The 23,946-nt window shown below is 42.4% G+C and overlaps 2 protein-coding genes across 2 annotated transcripts in view; both read right to left on the reverse strand.

The window, feature by feature from the left end:
* LOC131264611 (uncharacterized) overlaps positions 1 to 12,370 on the reverse strand; it is a 28,178-nt gene extending 15,808 nt beyond the window's left edge. The window contains exons 1-3 of the mRNA XM_058266885.1: positions 12,340 to 12,370; positions 2,602 to 2,677; positions 2,074 to 2,556 (exon numbers count right to left, since the gene is read on the reverse strand). Coding sequence (XP_058122868.1) covers positions 2,074 to 2,556; positions 2,602 to 2,677; positions 12,340 to 12,370 — 590 coding nt within the window. The remainder of the gene's footprint in view (positions 1 to 2,073; positions 2,557 to 2,601; positions 2,678 to 12,339) is intronic.
* A 3,723-nt stretch (positions 12,371 to 16,093) lies between these two features.
* LOC131264303 (inositol polyphosphate 5-phosphatase E) lies at positions 16,094 to 23,275 on the reverse strand. Its single transcript, XM_058266588.1, has 3 exons — positions 20,265 to 23,275; positions 18,979 to 19,241; positions 16,094 to 18,896 (listed from the first exon to the last, which is right to left on the reverse strand). Exons 1-3 carry the CDS (start codon positions 22,392 to 22,394, stop codon positions 18,788 to 18,790), a joined length of 2,502 nt encoding a protein of 833 aa, XP_058122571.1. The 5' UTR covers positions 22,395 to 23,275; the 3' UTR covers positions 16,094 to 18,787.
* Positions 23,276 to 23,946: the final 671 nt, after the last annotated feature.

Consider the following 23,946-nt stretch of genomic DNA (forward strand, 5'->3'; position numbering starts at 1 on the left):
TGGAAAATTGACAATCACTCGGCAAAATGTTTTGATCCTTCCGGCGCATTCCAGCGAATGGTGGCCGTCGTCATTCCATGGGCCGAAGACAATACAATAAAATGGAGGCATCGGCGTTCGCATTGTGTTTGCCTTTCTTTTTCCCTCTGGTCGAAGCAGTTGGGAAGGCGCGGGAAGCTGGCTGAGCGCGTTCGTTCGTTTTTCCACAATCGTACCCCGAATACCCGACACCGGAATGGGGGAGGATATTGTAAACGATGTCTACATGCCTTTGCCAAAAATGACACTCATCTCCTAGAGACAGTCCCATCGAAAGGGGGGACGGGAAGTGGAACACGTATAACAATAAAATCTTCAAATTTATTTGTTTGTTCTATCGTGAAGAGCAGTTTCTTGCCGGTGCGACGACGGTTGTTGCGAAACCAAGCGCTGTTTTCCACCGGATACTGGGGTGAACTCGAGCGTACCGTCGCTTTGAAGCCATCTTGGGAGTCCGGGTGTGTTTTTGGGATGAAGACATCCTCGATGGTTTAAGTGGGAATAAAAAAGATTGGAAAATAGGAAATCTATCTCCGCCCGGCTAGCACAATCCGTTGAGGAATGAAAATGTAGCGCTATTTGCTTCTCGAGAGCTAAACGGAACGCTATCCATCAATCACATTGGAAGATGTGTTTTAGGTGAATTGGATGTCCACAAATTTGGTAACGTTTGTTGATGTATACAATTGTAATTTTGGTTGTTGTTTTCAATATATTCGAGTGACAAATTATTGTAAAAAACTGTAAGCTTGATTTAGAGTTTGATATAAATTAGTAAACACAGATAGGAATTTTTGCTCCAAGTAGAACAAACAAGTAGCCCAGTAAGACTTGATGTTTGCTTGTCATTGTTGAATTCAATATAGATTCCATTCGAGAATAAATCTAAAGAGTGTGCTAACAAATAAAAAGTTTGGCATTTGAAGCAACAATTGCTAAAATAGTATATTTGAGTCAGAAGCAAGGTAAATAAATAGTTAAAACAGTCAAAAAGGAAGGATATTTATTCGGCGAAATGTTTCTCATTTTTGAAGAACGGAGTATTAAGTATCAAGGCAATACTTCGGTTAAACCATATAGTTTATTTACATTTGGACTCATAACACCAATGTGTTGCATGTATAACAGGACTATTTTCTTACTTGATTCAACTCAATTTGGTTGTTAAAAATAACTGGTAGAATGGTTTACAGCCTTTTTAGTGCTGTTTTGCTGCAACGCAAAAACTATTTCAACCCAATCTATACAACGTGTATCAACAAAAAAACAACGTCACACAAGAAAAAAAAGTAGTAATGATACATTTCAGAGAAGTAAAAGCTTTTGAAATTTTTAGAAGTTTTAAATTGGCGGAAATGCATGCCGAATTCATCATTTTTATGTAGTTTTTGATAACCATGCTATAAATGTAAATTGGTTTATGGATATCCCATGATTTTTGTAATCAAATATGAATTTTTCTCCATTTCCGTTGGCAATTGATGTAAGATTAGGCAAGGAAGGCTTGAAAAAGTGTTGATTGCGTGATTCGAGCATAAAAGACAAAATAACCATTCTCTTCTCTTACCTTGTCCTTTCGATAGCAAATGTAAAATGATACATTTTACTATCAATGTTTATTTCAACACCTTTAAACATGTTGTTTTGTTGTTTTGAAATAAGCATGAATCGTCCTTTGCATTCATACCTGCATCTGCTGTATTAGCTCCGTCCAGTGCACCATTAGCATTGTTGGAACAAATTCTTTGAAATGGGAAATGGGCAATGTGTCCACTAGCACAATAAGTGTTCAGCACGGCCACAAAACATGCACTATAAACTCGGACGCAAATCATACGCCCAGAGAAGGCGTCGATAGTTTCGCGCTCGAGTTGTTGCCTCTTTCTTCGCCGTCACACATGTTGGCGCTTCATTTTGTGGCCATTTTGTGGGATACGCTGTGTGTCCGTGTGTGCAAGACACGGGCGCACTAATCACCCACCGATACATGGTGGTCTAGCTGTCCGCTTCCCACGTCAGGCCCCCCTTACTTACCGCTCGTAGTCGAAGCGACAGTACAGCTTTCCGTCACGCATGAAGCACGAGTGCATGAGCCGGATCGAGCAGGAGGTGCACTGGAGGCACCGCTCGTGGTAAGTGCTGTCCACCACCTTCATGATGTACCGATCGCAGATCGGACTGCAGCACTGCCCGCACAGGCTCGTCCCCAGCAGCCCCGCCAGGTGTGTGTGACCGCCGGTTCCCGGGCCGCCCCCGAGGTCGGCGTCACTCATGACCCCTGCCAGCAGCAAGCGTTGCTCGGTGGAGCCACCGGCGGGGGTGGTGGTGGTGACGTTGGGTGCGGTGGCTATCGGGTGTCCCTGTAGTGTCGTCGGCGTCGCCGTCGTAATTGGTGTTTTCGCACCGCACGCGCTCCCTCGGCCGGTCCCGCACGCACCGGTTGTACCGATTGGCCCGGTACCGGTTGCCGTGTTGTTGACGGTCGTTGTGATGTTTGCGTTGCCGTTGTTGCTGTTGCTGTTGCTGCTGCTGTTGTTGTTGTTATTCTCATTCGAAAGCGGCCCGCCACCACCAACGCCACCGCCACCTTCAAGCTCCTCTTGCTGGTTGCCGAGGTTGCATTTCATTTCCATGGGAACTGTAACAGATGAAGGAAGGGACGTATTATCGAGGAGAAGAGCGAACGAGAGAGAAAAGGGGAAATAGTGAGGGTTGGGGTTTTATTGCTAGCAATAGCCGGCGCAATAGTCGGCTAAACTGGGTTCCCAGTACTACTAACAAAACAACCGATATGCGGAATGACGCGAGAAGCTGGAGGGTGAGTGAAAAACGAAAATGACGATATTTGCCCAGCGCAAATAGAAAAGTGTAACGGCCCGCGAGTAAACAAGTCAACATCCCACAAAGAAAGAGAGAGAGAGAGAGAGAGAGAGAGAGAGAGAGAGTGAACCCCTAAGGACACTGAAAGAGCGGGAAGGAGAGGTGGCATTTCATAAAAGGCAGAAAGTTGAGCTCGATGATGATGCGGTATGGGAAAGTGGAAAACTGCGTTCACCGTCTGAACCGGGGAAAACCCTTGTGCAAGCAAGTGGAAGGAAGAACGAGAAGTCATCGTCGTCGTCCTAGTGATCTTCATCGTTTGCTAGAGTGACATTCGCTGCCATTTTTGCCTTACGTCCAGTGATGTAGCAAACAGAGTATTATCAAACAGTGTATTATGATAATAAGTTTAGGTAATCTCCTGTTTGTTTTCTCTTGCCGGTAAAATGGGTAAAGCAAGAAAAGAAGTTACACAGTTTTCTTTGAGTTTTTGAAAAACAAACAAATATCAACCAATTATAACCGAAATTACACGTGAATTAGCAGTAAATTTAATAAAATTGTTTTTCATTTTTCGGTATCTATATTGAAAAAAATGGTAAAGTCATTCGCAAAAAATTCCACAAACGCCAATTGCTACTTAGATTAGAGGGTGCGTGATAAATCTTAGCAGTAAATTAAACCAAATTGTTTTGTGGCGCAAAGATGAGAAACAATTTGTTAAAATTTAATGCAACAATTCGTCACGGAGCCTGTATATGTCTTTGAAAAAACTAAATTTAAACGTCCAATTGGACGATGTCTAGTTTTTCGATATATCTATTATTGATGTTTTTCTTCTACACTCATTTCATAGCAAATTTTGCTTCATGCGTAACCAGTTACACGGAAACTCGCAGTAATACAACTTCTTTTAAATAAAATGAGAAACAGAGCACGAATTTGTGCGATAGAAGATTCCAATATTAGTAAATTGTGGTAAAAAATAATATTATTCTTCAATTCGATTTGGACTATTTTGTTACATTTCATCTGTTTCCCTTTTCTGGTGTTTCGCTTCTAGGTCACACATCTGTTAACGTCATGACCTTAATTAGGTAAAGTATCTCAGCAATTAGTAAAGCATATTGATAAAGATTTGTATTTCCTGGAATTGTGAAGAAATTGCATGTGTCTATCTAAAATAGTTTTTGATTTCCTTTTTGTTTTTCTGTTATTAGCTGTGTTTATGATTTCATAACAGTTAATATCCAGCAATGTTTGCTTCAAATCATTGCTGTTCTGATTTGAACATATGAATTGTTTCTTTAGTTTAGTTAGTTGTGAACTAGATTAATGCTCAGTGTTTTTTTCCCAACGATAAGTACAATGACTCATAAATCGTGTTTCAATATACCTTAAATATAGTCAAAAGTAAGCAAAATTTTAGGAATTTTCCACACACTTAGAGTTTGGCGTGATGGTACATCACTGGATATAACCATTATAGGACGCAGCTTTGCCGTCGCCAGCGATCTGAAATCGCCATCCGGATCCGATGCAAAACACGACGAATCCGCAAGACGGCTTCAGCTTCACGCAGGGACGACGCTTCAAGCACGGTATTCCGACAGCGCAGGCGGGATGATAGGAGTTTTATGCAAATTTGCCAAATTATTCGAATCCTAGGCGCATGGATACCGGCGTGGTTCTCCCCGGCGGTTAGCTCTACCGAGCACGACCCTTGTTTGACCTTTTACCATCGAAATCGACGGGTCACAACCGGGGGCTACTTTTCGTTTGGATCGGGAGGGACTACCAGGCGCAGTAACTACGGCCGATACCGCAGAAGGGGAGAAAATCAAGTCCACCAAGGAAACGTTTCTTTCCCGCGCCGACATTCCGTGTCATGTCACCCAAACCGCCCAGATGGCGCCCTCGGAATCCGTCGGGTTGGAAACGTGAGCGAGGGTCAGTAATCAGGCTGCGAGGGAGAAATTTAATTTTAATCAAAAACCTGGGTAACGGCGGGTCGGTAAAATGGCCATTTCCTTTCCGTGAACATCAAAAGGCTAGCCGTGCTCCGGTTGCATAAGGTGAACCGTTTGTTGCACCTGACGGCGTTCTTCGAGAGCCCTCGTCCTTAAAGGCCACAACATGCCACAGGGACGTCTCTTTCCGCTGGTCGTTATGAAAGGATCAACCTTTGCACGGATCCGGAGTCGTTTGAAACGCTATGTAACTTGGATGCCTTGTGTAGCATTTGCACATTTTAATCTGCTTCGGCCGGTTCGGTCTACGACCGGGCACTCTACATCTCTTGTGCGCTCTTCACAGCTCCTGTTTCCTATTAATCTACTCAATAAGGGTTCCCAGTTGCAGTTGCAACGGTATGGTCGGAAGTGTTTGCATTAAAATTGCACTTTTCCAACCGAGGGGAGCCCAAAGGATACCCACAACATCGTGTCGATGGTAGCCACCGGTTCGCACTTTTCTGGTAGGCAACGCACGGATCGTGGGTCCACTCGGGTTGTGTTGCAGATTTTACAATGTTATATTGACATTACAATGTTGGGTGCCCCAAGAGTGATGTTATGAAAATTTCCTGTCCGTGGTTCACGAGTGCACTGCCAATCGAGAGCTCCCGCTGCACGTGCACTGGTGCAATTGACAGTAATTTAAGTGATACTGTGGTCGAGTGTCCGGGGGAACACGAGTATGCACCACTCGGGTGTTGCACCTAAGAGGTTGCGCATATCGTTGCTATTTATTTCAATATTGGCAAGGGATCACTTGTTTTACATGCAATAATCTTTTCGAGAAAAAATGGTTTGTTTCAATCAAGAGCAAAACATAATTTTCATCGAATGTATTTCGAATCGATTCGAATTCACGTTCGTTTTTCGAGTTGATGAAGATTTTAACTTCATTTGATAACAAATAGAAGAAAATGTAGTAAAGTTTCCAGTTTTATTTATAACAACACGTTTAAATACGTTAAACCGATCAATAATGTAATGTTTAACAAGTTAGATCGCAATAATGAATTGATTGTTTACGATTTAGGTATAGTTTATTTTAAAAAGAGCATCGAAGTTTAATGATTTTTCCTCCTGAGAGAACCTGATCCATCGACAGATCTTCGCCAAAGGAGATGGAGACGAAAACAAGTTGTAGACTCAATTATGGAAATCGTTCCAACTTTCTACGGTAAGATTCTTTGACATTTAAACTCAACTAGCGAAACATGACAACATATCATGAAAACTAAACTTTTACTAAATCAAACCTAATCAAAAGAAAACTCTTCTGCAAAAGTAAACTCTCTAAACTAAACTATTAAGATTTAGGTAAGTATTCCTGGGGCTCCACGTTGTAAATAAGACAAAGAAGCTGGCGGCAGACTCAGTAGCCCAACTGACAGTCTGGTCTTTAAAGGAGGCTAATTAAGAAAAGAATGCTCGATGGGGATGGGAAGGTGAGAAAACCAACCATTCGCATAGTCCGCAATTTGTGAAATCAGTGTCGTATCGAGATATCCAAAGCACTTTAAAGTACAGAGTACACCTTTATAAGGTATAATATACATTAAAACTGCAATGCGATGCAGAGTTTATGAGTAAAGTGATTCTCTGATGATAAAAGCGTCATCTGGTGCTTATAAACACTATTTTTTCCAGAGATAACTAAAGAGAAATTGAATGGGAATATTAAAGAGCGCCTTTTTTTAATACCTTTGTCTCAAACCTAGAGTCTTTAACGACTAAAAACTTTTTCCCTAAAATGGCCCGCCTTAAATCAAGAGTCTCCCCCCTTAAATTTTAGACGCGGGATCATCTTATACATCAGCTAATACGGTAATTTGTTAAAAAATGAATTTTACTTTTATATAGCTCTACGATGCAATTTTTTGCCGTTAATAGTTTTAAAGAACTGTTGAAAAGAATAACAATAAAAGTAGTTTTGTAAATTATAAACTAACTGAAGTGAACCAACAAATATTCATTCGACGCAAGTGGTAATAAGAGCGCGAGATAATTATGATACTTATCTTGCTTAATATAAAAAAATGTGTAAATTATATAAAATACTTAAGAGATTTAAAATGTAAGATCTCATTTACAATATAAATACATATGCGTATGTACATTGTTGTTTGTCGGCGTAAAGTTGGTAGATAACAGGCAATAACAAAATGTTTGATGTGATGACAAGATCATCCATAGATAAATTAAAAATAAACAAATCGCGCATATTCTATAAAACTTGAATGCTATATTTTGCCGTACGATCTATTCTTGGAAAAAAAATCCTACATGTACGCTACGACCAGGATCAGTGTCAACAATAGCGCATACAATCTCCCCAGCAGGAGGTCGCACATAGCACAAATGCCCATCACATATGGGGATGGAAAAAGGTGACATATCGGGACACCGTGACTTCCCGATAGTGCGCACGGATTTACTTACTGTCTATAAAAGCTGATGAGGCACCTGTGCGTTTGAACCTTACGATTCCGAACCTTGCCAAGCTGGCGCCGCTAGCAGGCAGTCCCCGATGGTTTCCCGAAGTAGGAACGCGACTCCTGCCACTTCCCGTCCCGCTGTCCGCTTGATGGATTGATCCGATTAGGCGTCACAGTTTTACACCCCTTTTGTTGAGCCATTTTCCTTGCCGACGGATTGGCGACGGCCCGAAGCTAATCGATCATAAACAGCGACGCCTTTCGAAGCCGACACCGCATTAAAGAGAATGTCCGGCTGACGGAGAGCCCCCGCATAAGTTCTCCGTCCCGCAACGCGAAAGATGCACAAACTCCTATGCCTCTGTTGTTCCGAAGGTGTCCTGGCGGTGGTTTCACCGAGCGATCAAAGGACATCAATTATGTTTGAGGCCACGGTGCATCCATAAAACGGGGAAAAGTACACAGGAACGTCTCCTTTATGCCATTTATTGCACGACACACAAAACACAGTGAGAGAGGAAAGGCGAGGGTGAAAGGGATCGGAATGTGCCGCCGCAATGACGCAACAGTCCTCTCCCGCTTTCCTCTTCTCTCTTGCGGGAAGCATCCTAATTATGCATGCACATACCAGTGACCATTTTTATGCTAATCGCATCGGCGTAACAAAAGACATGCACCAGAAGACCACGGTGTCTCGCCCTTGGCTGAGTTCGGGCTGCCAGCACGAATCGGTGCTGCTTTTCCCCTTTTCTCGTTTTTCATTTTGGTTCCGTTTTTCTGCGTTGATTCTCGGTGTCAGTTCGTTGCTTTTTTCACCGCCTAAACGGGTGGAACGGAAGCGCACGGACGGGTAACATATTTTCCCGTCCAGAACATCCTTCAGCTTTCCCTCCTATGCCTTCGGATTTTCCGGGCCACACGTAGAGGAGAATATGCGACAGACCAACAACAACGAGAAAAAAACAGCCGAAAAACCTTACGTTCCCTGCTTCCAGCTTGGCCCGTTTTGTTTCGCTTCCTGTGAGCCCGCGTTTTACTTTTCCGCTATCCGCCACCTCCCGAGGAGCTGCAAATCAAGGATCATCTCAACTTGTTCGACTCCCTCCCCCCACCCCGTTGGCGGGGATTGATCGGAAAGAGAGCAAAAAATAAACACGTGATATTAAACCCGGCGGGATGGCGGGTTGCACTTGCCGCCGGATCCCGCTCCCTGTGCAACAGCTGCACGAGGACAGGCGTCTCGGGAACGAGTCCCGCAGCCACATGAAGAGAAATCTTCGCTACTCAAACTGGGACAAACTGGGTTCGGTGCTGCTGCTGTTGCTGCTGTCCGGGGTGTAGCGTTAAGTTTGAGCCGGACTAATCTCACAGTTGGTGGTGGCAAAGATTGTTTTCAGCTCCAACCGGAATCAGAGGAATGAGATATGCGAATGAAGAATTAGAAGAAAGTTAGACATGGTCTTAGTACGAGACTCAGCGTGTGTAACGAGGAAAACTACAGGCAGTTTGTTTTTACTCTAAGCTATTTTTGATCGAACCCAATCTGTTCAATTGCCGAACGTCAAGAACAAATGTATCATAAAATCTATTCATTTGACCTTTAACTAAACAGATAAGACTTGCTTATGACATGTAATGGTAAGAAAAACTTAAATGTCTAAATGTTTTGAACTGGAAATCTCATATAATGTAACGTCTTATATTGAAATAATTATATTGAAATAATGCAAAACTGACTAGATATTTCTGCACACCATAGGTTCTTGTACAAAAAAGAGTAACTAGTCTTTCAAAAATATTTAAATTCAAGTATGTTTATATGGCTATGTAACTTCAATTGTATACAGATAATCCTACACCATACATATATCGAGTATGCAATGTTACACAATCTCGTCCGGGATATTAGGTATCTCGACATCCTGTTTCCATATGTATATAATATCCATTAAAACTGCAATGGATAGAATTTGATCCTTGTAACATGGACAAAATAACACTTATTCCCTTCACTGATGTTTTACCAACATGCCAAAAACCCAAACCAAATTAATCAATAATGATACTCAACTATTAGAACTGATACACACAGTTGGTTTTAAATTATTGCAGAACAAAGTTTTGTTGCAATTATAATTATTGCAAACTAATATTTTTGGGCAAAGTTTCTGTTTCAAAAATATATTTAATAAGCTAATTGTAGTTAAGTTTGCGCAACCATCTGTAAATAAAGTAAATTTTCCATATTGCTTTCATATTAACTAAACATATTTGCTAAATTAAAATGAAAGCGACAATGAGGATAGCAACAGCAAAACCATCTATTATTTGTTTTCTTTCAAATCAGAATAATTTGGCCAATAACCTCAAACATTACGTGAAAAATTTTTTTTAATAGACAAATTGTAATAAAGCATTTTTTTAAAGCAACATGGAGCAAACAAACAAACAGTACATAATAAATTGACTTGCAAAGAAATTTGTTTCAGTATGGGGAAATGTGGAAATGTGGCAGAAGCGTTTTTGATTTTCAATTGATAGTGATAGTAATTATACTAATAAGTAATGGAAATACACATTTAACAACTATTGATTTTGACAACATACCAATGGTTTCCAGTAAATATTGACCCAAATGAAAATGCCTTTATGTTAATGGCGCATTAATGTCACCCGAACATGTGATCCATAATCCACTCGAACGCTTCTAGCTGGCAGCGGAACGCGTCAAGTTTCCCGAAAAAGTTACGCTATCTTCTCGTTTGTTGTTCCCTCGTTTGCTCACACCTTCACCTCAACTCGCACTCCGTGGGGTGGAAAAGTCCGAAAGAATGTGTTTCCACACGTATCAATTAGTCATTGCGGGCTGTGTTAGAAATTGGGTCTGTGTGTTTGGCTCGGAAAACGGGTTTCCGGAACCTTGAAACAGACCTTGGCGCGGAGGTATGATGAAACGTTTCAACCCTGGCAGACGGGGTTCAGGGAAACTCTTTCCCGGCTCTTTTCGCAGGTCATTCACTATTCATCGGGCGTGTTAATTATGGTGGCCGTTTGTTTCGACGAAACTTTTCATTACGTTTCGCTTTCCCTTTTTTCCCCGGTCTCTTCCCCTCTTCCCCAAGTGGCAGTCGGTGAAGGTTCTTCCCGGCAACCCTTCACCGGACAACCGGTTTGGGAGGTAAGGAATTCCGACGCCAACCACTCGGTGGAAACTCAAATGCGACTCGACCAGCCGCCAAAACGTTTACACCTTTTCCCACCGGCGGTTGATATTTATCTTTCTTCCCCACTTTTTCCCGTTCACATTTGTCGATAGCCCCCGGGTTCGCCAGCGCCATCATGTACCCACTGGCGTGAATGATGTCGTTTTTTCAGCCCTTCGGAATCGCCTCCACTCCCACTAACCAGGCGTCTCGCGTGCAGCATTAGAATCAATAGCACCCGTGGGGAATCGGTTACGATAAGGTCGGAAAGGGGGAGTACTTGACAAACTGGAGAGGCTTGGAAGAGTAGACTTTGTCAACTGGTTTGGAACCTACCAGGTTGGATAGAAACAAAATTGATTTAAAATATTTCTTATTTATTGTTACACATACCAAGGCTCTAAGGCACAACACGAGGAACGGTTTACGGAGGTCCATGACCCAATATGAGGTTTTACAGTCATACGGCTTACAGTCAACATTTAAATCACAAATTTAAATCTTTTTGCAGTTAAAAATATATAACGGACATTCTGCGAAAAACTTGCAAACTATTCGCAGGTTAAAGCTCGTCAACTTTATATGATTCAATATTAGCTGCAACCCAATGTGTTTTTTCAGACTGAATGGAATAATTAACAAATTAAACATTCGACGATGAACATTACCATAACCTAATTCAAATTGGGTCGAACAGTGTCGTCAGCTTAGAAATTTGTTCTCTTCAGCCACATTCCAAGACAACACGGTGATGACGACGCCAACGACGAGGAGGACGACATCGGCGACGATCACAAAGATGCCGCGACTTGTGACGCGCGACAGGAAGAAATACTTAAATAAACATTTCGCCCGACATTACGTAATATTTATTCCTATCAACACCTTCACATTTCCGCCACGTCCGTCCAGAAACGGAGCAGGCACGGAAAGGGGTCGAGTTCGGGCGAGTGAGAGTTAAAAACCCATCATCGCATCAGTCCCGACGGCTTTCCCGACAGAACTGCCACCGGTGCCACCGCCTCGAACGTCTAATGAGGAGGTAACAGAAGCAGTAACGTTGTCTTTCCTAAAAATGATAAATCTTTCAACCATCGCCCAGCACGAGCCGGGAAGCTTCGATGTCATGAAATGTAGGAGCCGACACCCGGCTTCTCCCTCGGTTTGCCCCGAAAGAGTTAGGAAAAAGTCATCCGACCTCACCTACCACTTCCCTTTGTGCATTGCGATGGCAGTTTTGACAATTCCTTTCTATCCAGATGTGTTCCGACTTTTCCCATCTGGCCAGGCTCCGGAAGGTACGGTACCATGAACGGAAACAAAGAGTTCCCATTCCGTTGGCAAACGAAAGCATCGGATTGTACGAAAAGAAATTACACACAGACTTCTGCTGCAAACTGCTGGAGAGGAAGATGCTGGTGATGGTTGTATAACCAAGCTAAATGTTTGTCGAACAACGTGGCTTTTGAACCGCCGGATGGTTGGGATGTTTAGCAAGGTTCTTTAAAGGAAAGCTTCGTCATGAATTGTAAATTCTTAATGAGAATTGTAAATTCTTTTTGAATGAGGAAAACATTAGAAACATATTTCTTTTCCAAACACGAAATAGTCATTTGAGCAACAAAACAAACAAAAGTCCTCAGCACTGCGATAATACATTAAGCGTTCTTGATGAATTTATTCGGAATCCCAGTAAATAACACCGACGGGTATTGTATATAAGCTATTTTCCACCAAATACAACCCCCTTGATAACATGGTTATCTGATAAGAAGGTTTATCTTGCTCGTTGAATCTCGAGTGGAAGAAAAATGAGAAAACTATACTCACAGTACGAAATTTTAGGTTGCTGATCAATCATACTTTCGATATCACAATCACGACGTTTAACACAACATTTACAACATGTGTTTGGAAGCTGGTGATCACTTTAGACAACTTGTGTTTCTATACATGGGGGCAACGTGAAATTTAGAAAGTTTTCAGATTTCGTTTTGGAAAAGGAACCGTAGGCACTCTATTTCTCCCATTAGATGATTTTTTATAAAGAATATTCCCAACTCCACTGTTTGATATTTAACTTTTGTTCTTCAGCGGTTGTTTTATTTTTCACGATTCGAAAAATTCACAAAAGTGTATTATTTGTTGTGTTTTGCTTTCTATTACATTGTTGATTCCATATTCCTTGGTGCTTACTCACGTTAACGCATATTTTTCGAAAATCACGCATTGGGTAAAATCACTGCAACACAGTACCGAAGCAGCTGAACCGCGCACCAACCCGCAGCAAGGACTACTGAGGTGCTACACTGGCTTTACACTACCATCTTACATCGGGCGGTTGTTCGTGTTAGTTTTTTCTCCTGGTTCACTATCTCGCCGTCCCGGGTTTAGCACTAGACACTACCATCCTGGTGTTTCCGGGGAGAAGAGTTTACGAGATGTTTCACTCGACTCACACAGAGCGACATCTTGCTCCTAGGACGTTCGTTGCCAACTGGGAAGCATTTCGAAAGGCGATATTTACCCGAACAAGACGACCGTTGATGGGATTATCCGGTGGAAAATATCCTTTTCCATCATATGAGCTCACCTTAACGCGTGTTTTTTGTGATCCGCGGAACGTGTTTTGGCAATATTTCATGTCACCATCATTGAAGAATCTTGCGACCATGGATGTTTTTTCTTTTGGTTCTTTCACTTCGCTCAATTCGAATGAGGTTATGTTACTCCTGTCGTCTGTTGATACCGTGGCACTAATCCCGGTGGTTATGACCAAGATTCACTGTAGACGTCTCCGGTTGGATCCCACTACTACGGACGACTACGGTGGGCTCGTGGTAGTGGACACAAACACTATCTCGCACCAACACGAACGCCTCGATATGACACAAGATGAGCGATCATGGCCCGGCGACTCCTCCGTTCCAATGGCAGCGTGGTTTCGGGGAGCGAAGTATTTGGGCCGTTGTATTCCTTGGCGTATGTACCCGGAGGAGAGGTTAGGTTTCCGAAGGTGGTTTATTGACAAATGTTTGCAGAAGAGATGGCGCTAGCTGCGAAAAAGAAAACCTGAAGCCTTTTTGTTGCCAGTTTCGTATGGTTCTGATAGTCGTAATCGGAAACTCGGGAGTCTGACTGGTGCTCACTTGGGAAAAAGGGCTTGTACGTGGTCGTTTTCCCAACCAAGCCGAATTTTTACAGAGTGAATCGTGCAAAAGCGAATAAAGAAACACTTCAGATGCTCAATGTTCTTTTGATCGATGTGTCAGGACGTGCCTAACGGACACAGTGGAAAAAGAAAAACACGAAACAATAACAAGTAAGTCGACACTCTTGCACTTGGGATGAAAGATGGCGTCTGGGAAGACAAGACACATACCTAACCGAGCGCATTTGACGATGCAGACACAAAGGTGAAAAACAAAATCGCTCAGAATTGCTACGGATTCCGTCAGCAGAGATGTCAGCAGAGAAGACAGATCACAGAGTCGTTTGACAAGTGGAACCAAAAGAAAGAGAAGTTTAGTGTAAGTCGAAGCACCGTGCAGAAGAAGGATTCACATTCTCCCTGCTTCAAAAGCCGACGCACACGCAATCGATGCCCTTTTAACGAGCAAGGAGAAATGTTTGCCAAAATGGCGCGCATGCACACGTTCTTGCCGGTTTGGTAAACCACGCCCCCTTCTGGAGGTGGATTGTTAGTGGTGGTGATCTTGTAAAAAAATTAAGCAAAAACATCGCCACCGATTCATCAACCTTCCCCACCATAAAATGATTACCTGACAATGTCAAATACCGGTTCAGTAACCAGAATTTCCCGGTTTATCAACCAATCGTAGACATTCTATAAACCAAGGTTTATTGAAACAGCAGATTGGTACAATACTTCAGTAGTTTGAAGACCAGATTAGGAAGGTAGGGCCAACGATTAGTATCAGACACTTTGTTTTATCCTTTTATCTAAATGTCGTTTTGTGAAATTCAGTTAAGTTTCTAAATTGTACTGTGCTATATGCAATTTATAACTATGTAAAAAAAGATTCTCAATAATTTGTTTTTGCTCACACCTTTTTCATACGACATGTATAGATAAATGATTCTAAATATCGAGTTCAGAGAAAATTGTTCTAAAAATAGGCTATATTTGTAAGAATTAACAATATATTTGTTAAAATTACGAAATGTATAAAATTTTAACAGATCTTATCTAGCAGAAGTATCCTGCAGAACATACACTCCTACAGTGCACTTTGATAAACGGCAATCCGAACGGGTATTTCGTTGTATTTTTGAGATCTTGAAACATTCAAACCACCTTCCTGTGAAGCATTTGGAAAAACAAACTTCTCTAAATCGGTCGCCAAGCGGTTTTCATGTTTCAAAAAGTGCCAGCAATGAATTGAATTGGCTAGCATTTTGGCTAGCAAAACGAGATTATGAATATTTCGTATTATGGTTTAATGGATGATTTGTCTTAAGGCTGATTCGCACGTCGGCAAGTGCAAGTGGCAAGTAAGCAGGCAAGTGGCAAGTAACCGTTCGCACTGCAGGCAAGTACTTGCCGGTAACTAGATCACTCACACAAGTACACAATAACGATTAAATTTTATTTTACCATTATTTCATCATCAATAAATAAAAATATTGATCAACGATACGATCAAATAATATTTCTCGAACATTAGTCGAAAATTGTCCTAAACAAATCACGAAAATGAAACAGTTTTTGTTTGACATCTTGTATTTACACGAGTTGTCAACCAATACATCCACCTACTTGCCTGAAAAATAGACTCGGTTCTATTCCACTGGCAAGTAGCTACTTGCCACTTGCCACTTGCTTGGTCCTGATTCGCACAGGGTAGGTACGCGGCAACTTGCCACTTGCACTTGCCACTTGCCGACGTGCGAATCAGCCTTTACTATACATGAAGTTAGACATGGTAATACAAGATTATTTCGGTTTCTAACGCAACTTGAGTACGATTGGGGGCCCCGAGCAACTATTAATTGTGGGCCCTATAAATATACGCTACATTTGATAGTTTTCAAAATTTAAATAATTTCAATTTAAATTTAATCCACACATTGCTAATAAGCAACCATTTTCTTCCAATTGGCGTAACGACCATCTTCGGTCAAGCCTGTCCCATGAGGGGCTTACAAGACTTTTCTCATTTAAGTACGTGGATGTCAGTCCTGTCGTACAGGGAAGGGTCCGGTCCCTGTTGGGATTCGAACCCACGCCGTCGAGGTGGTGATCTTCGGTGCTTATGGGCCCGATTTTTAAATTAAGTAATTTTCAGGACATTACTTTTGGTAATCCATGACCATGGTAATGGTCATTAGATAACCAAGCAGCTAATTAGTTTGCTTACCTTATGATCCGCCTCTGCTAGTACGTGTTTTCGACGTATTTTCCATAGTTTTTCTTATTTTTTCCATATTATTTATTTCAACGTTTTGATGTACAGACAAATAAATAAAAACACGCTTGAGTTTGGAGAAGTGTGAAAATAGTTACAGATCAGCTACATCACTGATCCATTTGTTCTTTATTGTTACATTCATTGCTAACCAGGATGAGCAAAACGTGAGGATGAGTTAATTTTTGTTACTTCTCTGGCAAGTTTCATTTACATTTATTGAAAACGTGTGAGTACGAAGGGTTCTTGGGTATACTAGTGCATCGTGTGTATATGTATACTTGCTTCCTTTTGTTTGAAATGTAGCTCCAACTAGTTAATACTCTAGTACGTCACGCATTTTTGGAAGATGTCGATACAGTTCATTATAGTTTAAGATGCATAAGGTTATCTGTAGTGTGTTTTTTATATTCTTAAATCAAATATATCCGTTATCGCAAAATTGAGGACTGTCAGTATTTGTCGTTCACACTTGCAGGCAAAAACTTAATACAAGAGGGAATGAATAAAACGTCTTATTTGTCATTAATCGGCTCGCGATTACCTACAACTTTACTCCCTTAAGTTATTAATTGAAATTTGATATTGGGCTCCTGGTTATATCCACTCCATACCACCATGAAAGTATCAGGTATATAACCTATTCATTTTTGTGGCATAATTTACGTTTAACGAATTATCAAATAAGTTCGACAATTGGAGCAATACAGCACGACCGCGGCATGTACATTGAGTTACTATCTCTCAAATCTTTCACTTTCTTTGGGTTGGAGAATGTCAGTAGGAATGCATGCTTTATTGGTGGAACTTTTTATGGAACTTGTTAATCGCTTGTCTACTGGTTTATAACGTCTCCCCCCTTCTAAAGCCATCAAATTAGGATAATCATTCGGAGATTGGATTCATCCAATCAATTTCACACAATTGTTATGGGTAAATTTAAATCCTTCTTATCAAAGAAAGGAACTTTCGCAACAGAACTGTCTTATGAGCCTGCGCAAAACATCTTTAGCTAGATTAAGTTCAATTACTTGGTTTAGTTTGGTCTCGCAATCCGTTGCTTTCGCGTTATGAATTTGCTTGTGAAATAGGATACCTGTTTCCGGTAGAAAACAGCAGAAGGCACAGATTTAAGAAAGTTCAGTTTGGAGCCTTACAAGGTTGTTGGCTACACGGTTACTCTATTGTTTGGTTTTATTTGAAGGTTTGATCGTCCGACTGAGAACGTCTAATACGTGCGCATCCTAAAGACCGTACGCTATCCTATAATGTACTCTAGCACATCTAGCCCCTATAGAGAACATATTGCCCTTCTCTGTCGTAGGACTCAGAGGTAGTGACAGTAAGAGGAGTCCTATCGCAGAAATTCTATTTGTTTGCCTTCAGCTCACACTGGTTTCATTTCTACTGAGCAATACAACAAGACTTAGAGTAGCTTTTGCTTGCATTACAAATGTAAGTGAATCACAAATATTCTTTCTGACATCAAAAGAAATGCCCCAATAAATTCATAATTTAAATAATTGACTAAACACTAAACCAATTGAGCAACAGTTTAGTAAAAAATAAATACTTTGAATTCAAATCGCAATCATAAGAGAGAATAAATAAATATATGAAAAGGGTAAAAGTACTGCATAAGTAACAAATAAAATGATTTTAAAAGTACTGACGAAAACAATACACAACGTCCCCTCTGCAAACTATGGACCATACTTATAAAAGGAGCAAGCTTTAAGGCTTGGTTACTATTTCTAATCTAATCCATCCCCGGGAATGAAGTGTGTATTGATCCACCAGTTGAACTGGACGAATCCTCATGACTAGAGTTTCAGATATGTTTTCTAACAGTCCGCTTACGATAGCCTTAAAAGTGGCTAAGTTTATCTCATCTGTTAACTACTTAGTTAAATCGATCTACATGAGTTAAGCATGGATTTCTCAAGGAATACCTTCAGATTCCGGTTGTGTTTTAGTTCTCTAGTTTTTAACACTCATACACACGCATACATACAGTCTAAACTCGCACTTCGCTACATGTAGATGCTGTGTATGGTAACCCTAATCATCGAGTAAAAGAGAAAGGCTGCGCGTTTTGGTTTTTCCAATTTTCTTCGACCTACATATGTATTTTAATTAGCTTGGCTAAATTTTGTGTTCCTTTAAAATTGCCGATTGAATCCTATCGCCTTTTCTGTCCGTAGGATGTCTAATCCTAATGTCTATTCCTTCTTCTATATTGCATACACTGTTGGTCTATTCTATGTACACACGCATCAGCTTACTGAATAGTTCTTAGAAGAATTAAGTGTTTAAAACATCCGCTTCAGTTCAGGCTGTCGTTGTACAGCCAGTGTATAATGAATGACTAGTAAATTGACTGGTGACGTGTTGTCTAACTTATCCACTAAAACCACGTGTTCGACTAGATATAGTTTGTTGTTGAGGTGTGTGTTTTCCACATCGCGGCATATTTTGTCGCTTCACCTAAGGCTTTTCCAGTAAGACAAGAAAACAAGTTCGACAAGTCACTAAAAGACCGAGAAAAGTCTGTCACTCCTGAGAAAAGCATGCTTGCTTGGCTCCGTCTCAATTCTACACGCTTCATCTAAGTTGTTACGCTTCCCGCTGCGGGAGACGGCCGCTAAAATTAATAAGCTCTAATTCTTACGCATTGTCAATTCGCTTGCCTCGACCATGATCGTCGGAAAGATTAGCCCGGAGAAGCTCTATTTATACCATGATATATGTTGTCTTTACATGGCTGTGCTACCACGGTATCTCTATCACATACATACGTATGGTTGGGGGGTTTACGCACCTTAAGACGATCGGTCGAACAGTTTTCGTCATTGAATGTTACAGACGGCCGACGAGCCGGCTCCGGAGTTGTCCAAACGGCGTTTCATACCCTCCAGATACACTTCCCGGTTAAACAGTCCTGCTGCCAGAGGGACACTGAAGGACGTTGGAAAAAAAAGATTAATCAATTGCGAAGCACATACACACACACTCATATTGGAGTCTAACGATCACGTACGTGTCAATTCCGGGCCTGATGCTGTTGCTAAAAAGCGCCCACACAGGCTTATGGTCGGAGGACGTGATGCTCTGCACGGAATCGTACGCAAGGCATCTGACCGGCGAGGGCGGATGGGAGATTTTAGTACCTGGCGGTACATTGGAGCCTCGCCGGTGGACCGTCGTTACAGGAAGTGGCTTGAACTTGTACAGGATGCGATCAGTGTATGCAGGTGCGCGTTGTTTGCTGGACGAATCGAACCGCTGCGTACCAGGATCGTACTAAAAATTAGTAGGAAAGTAAAAATGGTAAACGTTAAATTTGAATTCCACGCGAATTTTGATGATTGCGTCTTATTCTCATAACAACCATTAACATTAGGCCAAATACATAATTGTAATTTTATTAAATACGTTGATGGTTTTCTTGAATGTATATATAACAATGAGTTACAGGTAAGTTTATATTGCCGTGTTCTCCTCCAGAAAATCAATTTACTAGGGGTACAATTAAATTGTTACAAGAATGAAATTCAAATGAACATATGGACTTGTGTGGTTCATAGTGGAAAGCACTAATTTCACTTTTTTTATATAGCGGGATTTTTATGCAATATATAATTTTCGAAAAATCTATTCCACACGTATTTTCCAACCTTCAGCCATATTTTTAACATATTCACAAAAAATGGAAAAGTCCAATCATTTTGAAGAAGAAATACATATAAAGGACAAAAGATTGTTATAACACGAAGAATGATGTAAAGATCCGTTAAAAAAAGAAAAAAGTGTGTAATAATCTCTAATGGAAGAACATTAGTTTCAATAAACAAAGCAGTCATACCTGAAGAAATAAGAAATTTATTTTTCGTTAGGAAAATAGTATGAAGGATCGAATAATAAATATCAGGGTATGAGAAGTTTGCGTCGACCAATTATTAAGATAATTGAAAAACCGTTAGAATATTTACTTCTGACTGGATTAAAACAAAAATAGGCCTTTTCAACAAGAAGTAATTGTTTCAATTTCGGTGGCCTTTTAACCATTAACCAATTTCGGTGCAATCATAACGCAATTCAACCAAAAAAACATATTTTAGTATTCAAACCTTCTCCCCTAAAGCAAAATAGTATCCGAAGCAATGTACGGAATTGTTAAATTCAGGAACAAAATTGCTGATCCTCTGTGTATTCTCAAACATCAAATATGTTCACCTGGTTGTGCCTTACAACTTTTTCTTCACAGTAAAAACTTTGCAAATTTAATATAATAAATTTATTCACACCCTTGCATCGACAACTGACCTTGTAGGTAGGCGGGAAAGTAATCTTTGCCTCCCGAAACCCCCGGAAAGCCGCTCCGTCCGCCAGCACCGACGTCAGTTGATCGGTGTGCATAAAGCCATGCGGTAGATGCGCCGGAAGCGGGAACTGTGTCGTTTCGATCCACTGCATTAACTTGTCGCGCGGTTCACTCAGTCGAAAGTTTAAATCACCGCACCAGTACACACTGTCGAAGTTCTGCGTCACGTCCTTGTTCCGGTGCTTAACCGTCAGATTTCGGGGTAGGTCGAGCGCATGGATGATCTTCTTCACGTCCGACACACGCTCCTTCACCTTCTGCTGGTGCGCGGTCAGGTGCGATGTGACGAAGAGGAACGAGGTTCCAAACAGGCAGAACGATATCGCGACCGCCCCTTTCGTCCGGAAGGCCGTCCCGGGGCGTACCGAGAGACAGGCGTCCTCCGGTTCCGAGCAGAACCAGATCAGATCGCGCCTTATGAAGACGGCTAGATGGAGTGTTCCGAGACTCGTCGAGTGCAGGAGGATGTGCGACGGTCCGAGGGTCTCCTGCAGCGTTACCTCCCACTCGAACCGCTCCGAGCACGATTCTTGTGTTCCGAAGACAATTATGTCCGGTACGTGCTCGAGCGCTGTCGGAAGCACAAAGTCGTTCATCTGCCGCGGTGGGCTCTGACCGTTCATGTTCCACGTACCGACGAAAATGGTGACCTCGCGGGTTGGCAGTATTTTGTCCAGTTCCGCCGCACCAAGCAACGACGTCGATGCGAGTCGTCCGTGTAGAAAGTTTCTTTGCCGTGCCTTTTCCGCCGGTATAAGATTAAGGACGTGTGCCGCCATGAGCGCTTGTCGGGCAAGGGAATCGGCGGATCCGGGAGGTCCCGAGTTTGACTTCACTCCTCCCGTGGCCAGTCCCGAATCGTCCACCGTTTCCGTGTTTCCTGGTGCCGTCACCATATCGAACGACATGGATTTGCGGGATTCGCGTTGATCGCTGAGCGAAAGATCGCATCCTCCGGGCAGCAGTAGAAGATCATCTTCTTTTTCGGCGATGTTTGGGGAGCTATAGTGCTGCTCCATTTTTTCGTACCCGTCCATACTGCAGCGGTGCAATGGTGGAAGGAAACGCTCCTTGAACCGTGACTTGCTTGACATGATGGCGCGTTGCGTGTGGTTTTGGTACTCACGGAACACGATCGGTTTGGTCACCACACGATTGTTTACCAACGAAACGTTAGCCTTCGCATTGGCCTCCAGCTCCACCTGTTCGTCCTGGGGCGTTTTTTCGTCTCGTGCTCCAGTCGAAGGACCGACCTCTAGCGGTCTCCGGTGCCTCCGAGGGCTCGATTTGTCGATCGGATAACTTGTGCTCGACTTGGCGGTCAGTTCCAGCTTGAGCTGCTGTCGCCGTTGTTGCATAGCGAGATCGTACGAGTCGCTACCGGCACTAGAGCTACCGGTCGTGGCCGGATGTGAGTAGCGGTTGCGTGCCGGTGACTTGACAATCGCTTCATCAATTGAGCAGCATAGATTAAACTGGCCTCCCGTACCGGCATCGGCACCGGTTCCCTTGGTTCCACCCCCACCGACACAACTACTCAGCCGATTAGTGATTACGTTGCGAGACGCCGTTGTGTCCCGCTTTCGGATCGCTGCCGGTATTTTTGACGCCGCAGAACCTTCCGGACCGGTTGACGAGGATGTCGTGGTGGTTGTTGTTGTCGTCGATGATGTCGAAAGCAACTGGTAGGAATTGGTATCGCTCGGGTTAGACGAATCCTGTCGCTGGCTGGCGTTGTTTGTTGATGTGTTGGTGGTGGTGGTATTGGTCGTGTTGGTAGCTATTGTCCCCCCACCGTTACTATTGACGCCGCTTTGCATACCTGGAGGTCCTTTTGAGAGGGTGCCAGGACCACCCGCTTGCATTTGATGATGATGATTTCCAATCAGACTGAAACTTGAACCACCCTCGCTCGGGTGAAGCTGTTCGTCTTCACTTTCCGAGCATCGTTGCGGTTCGACACGTGACGAACGCTTCGAAAGTAGCCCAAGAAAAGGACGTTTACCTTTCCCTCCCACCGCAGTGCTCGGTTTGGAGCTACTCTGATCAACTGATCCGGCCGATTTATCCATCGTTATACTTTTGCGAACCGTACTTGCTTTACGGATACACGTGTGAATGAACGTGCGTTTGCCCTGTACCGTGTCCCTGAACAGAACACTAGGCTTCTGTGTACAACAGCTTCACTACTGCACACGCCGTTATATAAGACGGTAAACACCCATTCCGGACACCACCGTACTCAGAGGCTGATGCGATCGGGCTTAACTGCAGTTGGCGACTAACGCTAGTAGCCTGGCGACATTCATGACCGCACCAATGGCTACGGAAGGAACGACGACGACGACGACGAATGCAGCAAAGATGCAAGCGAATCACTCCGTCCATTGTTGTTTATTTTTAGCAACCGAACGGCTGCATGCTGTGCCCTTGATTATACGAAGATGCTCTATGATGCTGATGACGGTGGTACATATAAATCAACCACGTGAAACACCTGCGAGGACAACGGCGGCGGCGATGGAGTGATGATGTCGTTGGTGGGCAAGGCAAAACGGTTGTAGGTCCTACTGACGTTGGACGCGGCTGTGGTAGAGGGTGGATAGGTACTTTCTACCCCTCGTTGGAAAGCTACGCCGCGGTGCACTCATCCTGAAAGCATACCCTTACCAATACTGGCACTTTGTAGGTACACACTTTCACTGCACTCTACATTATTGCCAAATGAAGTGGCAAACAATTTCCATACATTAAGCACCGATGACGTACTCCGCAATCGAGGTGGACGATGACGATAATTGGTGCAACACCTCGGGACACAACGTATCCTTGCAAAACTTCGTTCCGGTTATTTTCTTAACATGATGCACAAGATTTTAGGATAAAACTCGGCATTGAGACCTTCCGGACGGTGGAACTATTTCCGTAGCACTTTCCACCCCAGCGAGCACGATTAGTGCTGTTCTGCAGGATTATTTATTTACCTCCTTGAATCGTCTGACAGCATCGTAAAGAAATAAACAATCGAAAAGTAGACCAATTTTGAGCTACTTTGAGCACTATATAGTGGTGGGAAAAACAACTCCCTGCAGAGACTCGAATTTTTCTATACAAATCCAATCCAAGATCCGGATCTCAGGATCCAAACCACACAAGTTATTGAAAATCAAGCAGTTTTTGCCTTTTTCTTTTGGAAAAAATAAGGAAAAAATAAAGCTCCTCTCTCTCGTATACCTCTCTATATGTAACACTCTTTCTCTCATCTTGTCTTCAATTCTCAAAAATGTGACTGATTCTACTATTTTGTTGTCATATTGTCTTTTAGGAAAACTCAGAGCAATAATTACTCAGGGCTGTTTGTCAGTTGTCGATGGCGGAGGTTTAACATACAATATTAACGTAAAAGAAATGAACATGTTTTCCATGGTTTTCCATATTGTAGAAACCAATAAAATAATGCAGCATTTACTACCAATTTTAAAGTTGTAGAGGTAAAAACCTCTACATTGATCAGCATTATTATTATTTTTTTTATTTCTATTTTCACGGTGCGGGCCGTATTGTACATATTAAACAATATACTATATCCTAGAGAACTGATATCCCCTCGATCTTATTTGGGTC

This window comes from Anopheles coustani, chromosome 2 (genome assembly GCF_943734705.1).
Source record: "Anopheles coustani chromosome 2, idAnoCousDA_361_x.2, whole genome shotgun sequence".
Classification (NCBI taxonomy): domain Eukaryota; kingdom Metazoa; phylum Arthropoda; class Insecta; order Diptera; family Culicidae; genus Anopheles; species Anopheles coustani.

Excerpts from the sequence above, each read along its gene's own strand:
- LOC131264303 (XM_058266588.1), bottom strand. The coding sequence starts at position 22,394 with ATGGATAAATCGGCCGGATCAGTTGATCAGAGTAGCTCCAAACCGAGC. Across the intron at positions 19,242-20,264 it reads CTTTCCCGCCTACCTACAAG|TACGATCCTGGTACGCAGCG; the intron begins GTCAGTTGTCGA and ends ACTAATTTTTAG. Across the intron at positions 18,897-18,978 it reads ATCAGGCCCGGAATTGACAC|TGTCCCTCTGGCAGCAGGAC; the intron begins GTACGTGATCGT and ends AACGTCCTTCAG.